Source organism: Saprolegnia diclina (genome assembly GCF_000281045.1).
Source record: "Saprolegnia diclina VS20 unplaced genomic scaffold supercont1.9, whole genome shotgun sequence".
In the NCBI taxonomy this organism is placed as follows: Eukaryota; Oomycota; class Saprolegniomycetes; order Saprolegniales; family Saprolegniaceae; genus Saprolegnia; species Saprolegnia diclina.
The window spans coordinates 800,724-802,417 of NW_008246076.1; the positions used below are offsets into that span (position 1 = coordinate 800,724).

A 1,694-nucleotide genomic window follows, 5' to 3' on the forward strand; every position below is an offset into this window, starting at 1 on the left:
GGCAGAGAATAGAGAGAGTATCGATTGCAGCTGCGCACTATTGATATCCTATGCTCGCTTGGAGTCTGCCTACTCGCCTCGGCTGGAAGTGCTCGGAGGCGCTGGTGGCTCGCCGCATTTTGTAGTTGAGAGCCAGAACCACGGTGAGTCCCGCTTTCTAATGCGGGAGCAATAATGCAACAATGTCGGGTGCAAACGTTATGATGACTACGCTCGCTTGCATTGGGACCAGGGGAAATTCCTTGGTTTGGGACCAACAGATATCGCTTCTGCACATTGTCTCCGTTTCTTGAATGATGTCGGTCGAAGCCATATTAGGTACTAGTACACTAGTATGCATATACGCTCGCCATTTGGCTTTTCTATGGTCCGCAACTCGTCGAGTCGAATGCATCGATAATATTCTGGCCCAGCAAGGGCCCTTTGACGGTGCCGGCCAAAGAGTTGCATGCGAGTACATGCGAGTGAACATGTAGGCTCGATGTACGTAAAATCGGGATCAAAAAGTTTATGTACACGATATACAAAGAAAGAGGAGAAAGGGATTGAAAGATCTTCTTCACAAATCGTCCACATTGTACGAGTATTAGTTTTTGAGAGACATTCGCCACAGCCTCTGAGATTCGATCAATCGCTGAGCTCTGTCGCCCATATGAAATGCCGACCACGACCTTGACAAACCTCTTGAATTCACAATGGCTCGACAATGAACGATCCTGAAGTGTCCACACAGATAGACGTCCACAACCCCGCACAGGTATCCAGATGTACATGCCGGATGTACGTGTTGTATCCGGAGGATCACAACGCAGCGCCAAAATCTCATTTTGACTTTCCCATTCATCGCCCAGCATGTCGACGACCCATGGCGCGATGAAGCATCAAGTGCTGCAGACTGCTACCAAGACCAAGCTGCGCGAGCTCAACGCCCACGAGCAGCGCCTGCGGACGCACTACGCGGCGCTGCTGGCAGCGGCGAACCACGCCGAGGCACCAATGCGCGTTCAGCTCGAGACGCTCTACGCGGGTGTCAAGGACTTGCAAGTCGTGCAGACGCCGTTGCATCCAGGACTTGAAGATTTGGGCGCGCTCACCGACTTTGCCAAGATCGACGTCTGGACGACGGCGCAGGCGGTGGCCCAACACCGATCGTCGCTGCTCAAGGAGATCGACCAACGCCAGTCGCTCTGGCGACACAACAAGCTGCTCGGCGCGCTTTTGCACGAGTCGTTGACCGAAGAGCTGGCGCCCGTCGATGCCGAGTGGGAAGCCGTGGGTGACGCGACCAGCAGCGGCGTCGGCGAGCTCACGGTAGCCGAGACACAAGCGCAGCTCGAACAATACTTCTTCGCACCAGCCCCCGGTGTGACCGAAGAGGCTGTCTTCGACTACCTCGAATCGACCGTCTTTGCCGAACGGCCCGAGTACGGCCGTGAAAAGTGGGCCCGTGTCCGAGATGCGCTGAGCTGCGTGCGCGCCGAGCTCAGCGAGTTCTCCGAGTCATTCCGTTTGCGCGCCAAGGTCTCGAGCGACGACGTCGTCAAAGCGGCGACGCTCCTGCTGCGGGACGCGGCGACCTTGGCCGACGACGTGGCCGACTTTTTGCGCGACGTCCAAGGCAACACGACGACGCAGCAGGAGCTCGCCGACGTGCTTACGATCGAGCTGAGCAACCTGACCGAGTTTAGCTGGCC

The 1,694-nt window shown here is 56.3% G+C and overlaps 1 protein-coding gene across 1 annotated transcript; it reads left to right on the forward strand.

Moving 5' to 3' along the window:
* Positions 1–852: 852 nt before the first annotated feature.
* Positions 853–1,688, forward strand: SDRG_03944 (hypothetical protein; the record flags this gene model as incomplete). Its single annotated transcript, XM_008609593.1, has 2 exons — positions 853–1,611; positions 1,671–1,688. The coding sequence occupies 2 exons, from the start codon at positions 853–855 to the stop codon at positions 1,686–1,688; spliced, it is 777 nt and encodes a 258-aa protein (XP_008607815.1).
* Between the last annotated feature and the right edge of the window lie 6 nt (positions 1,689–1,694).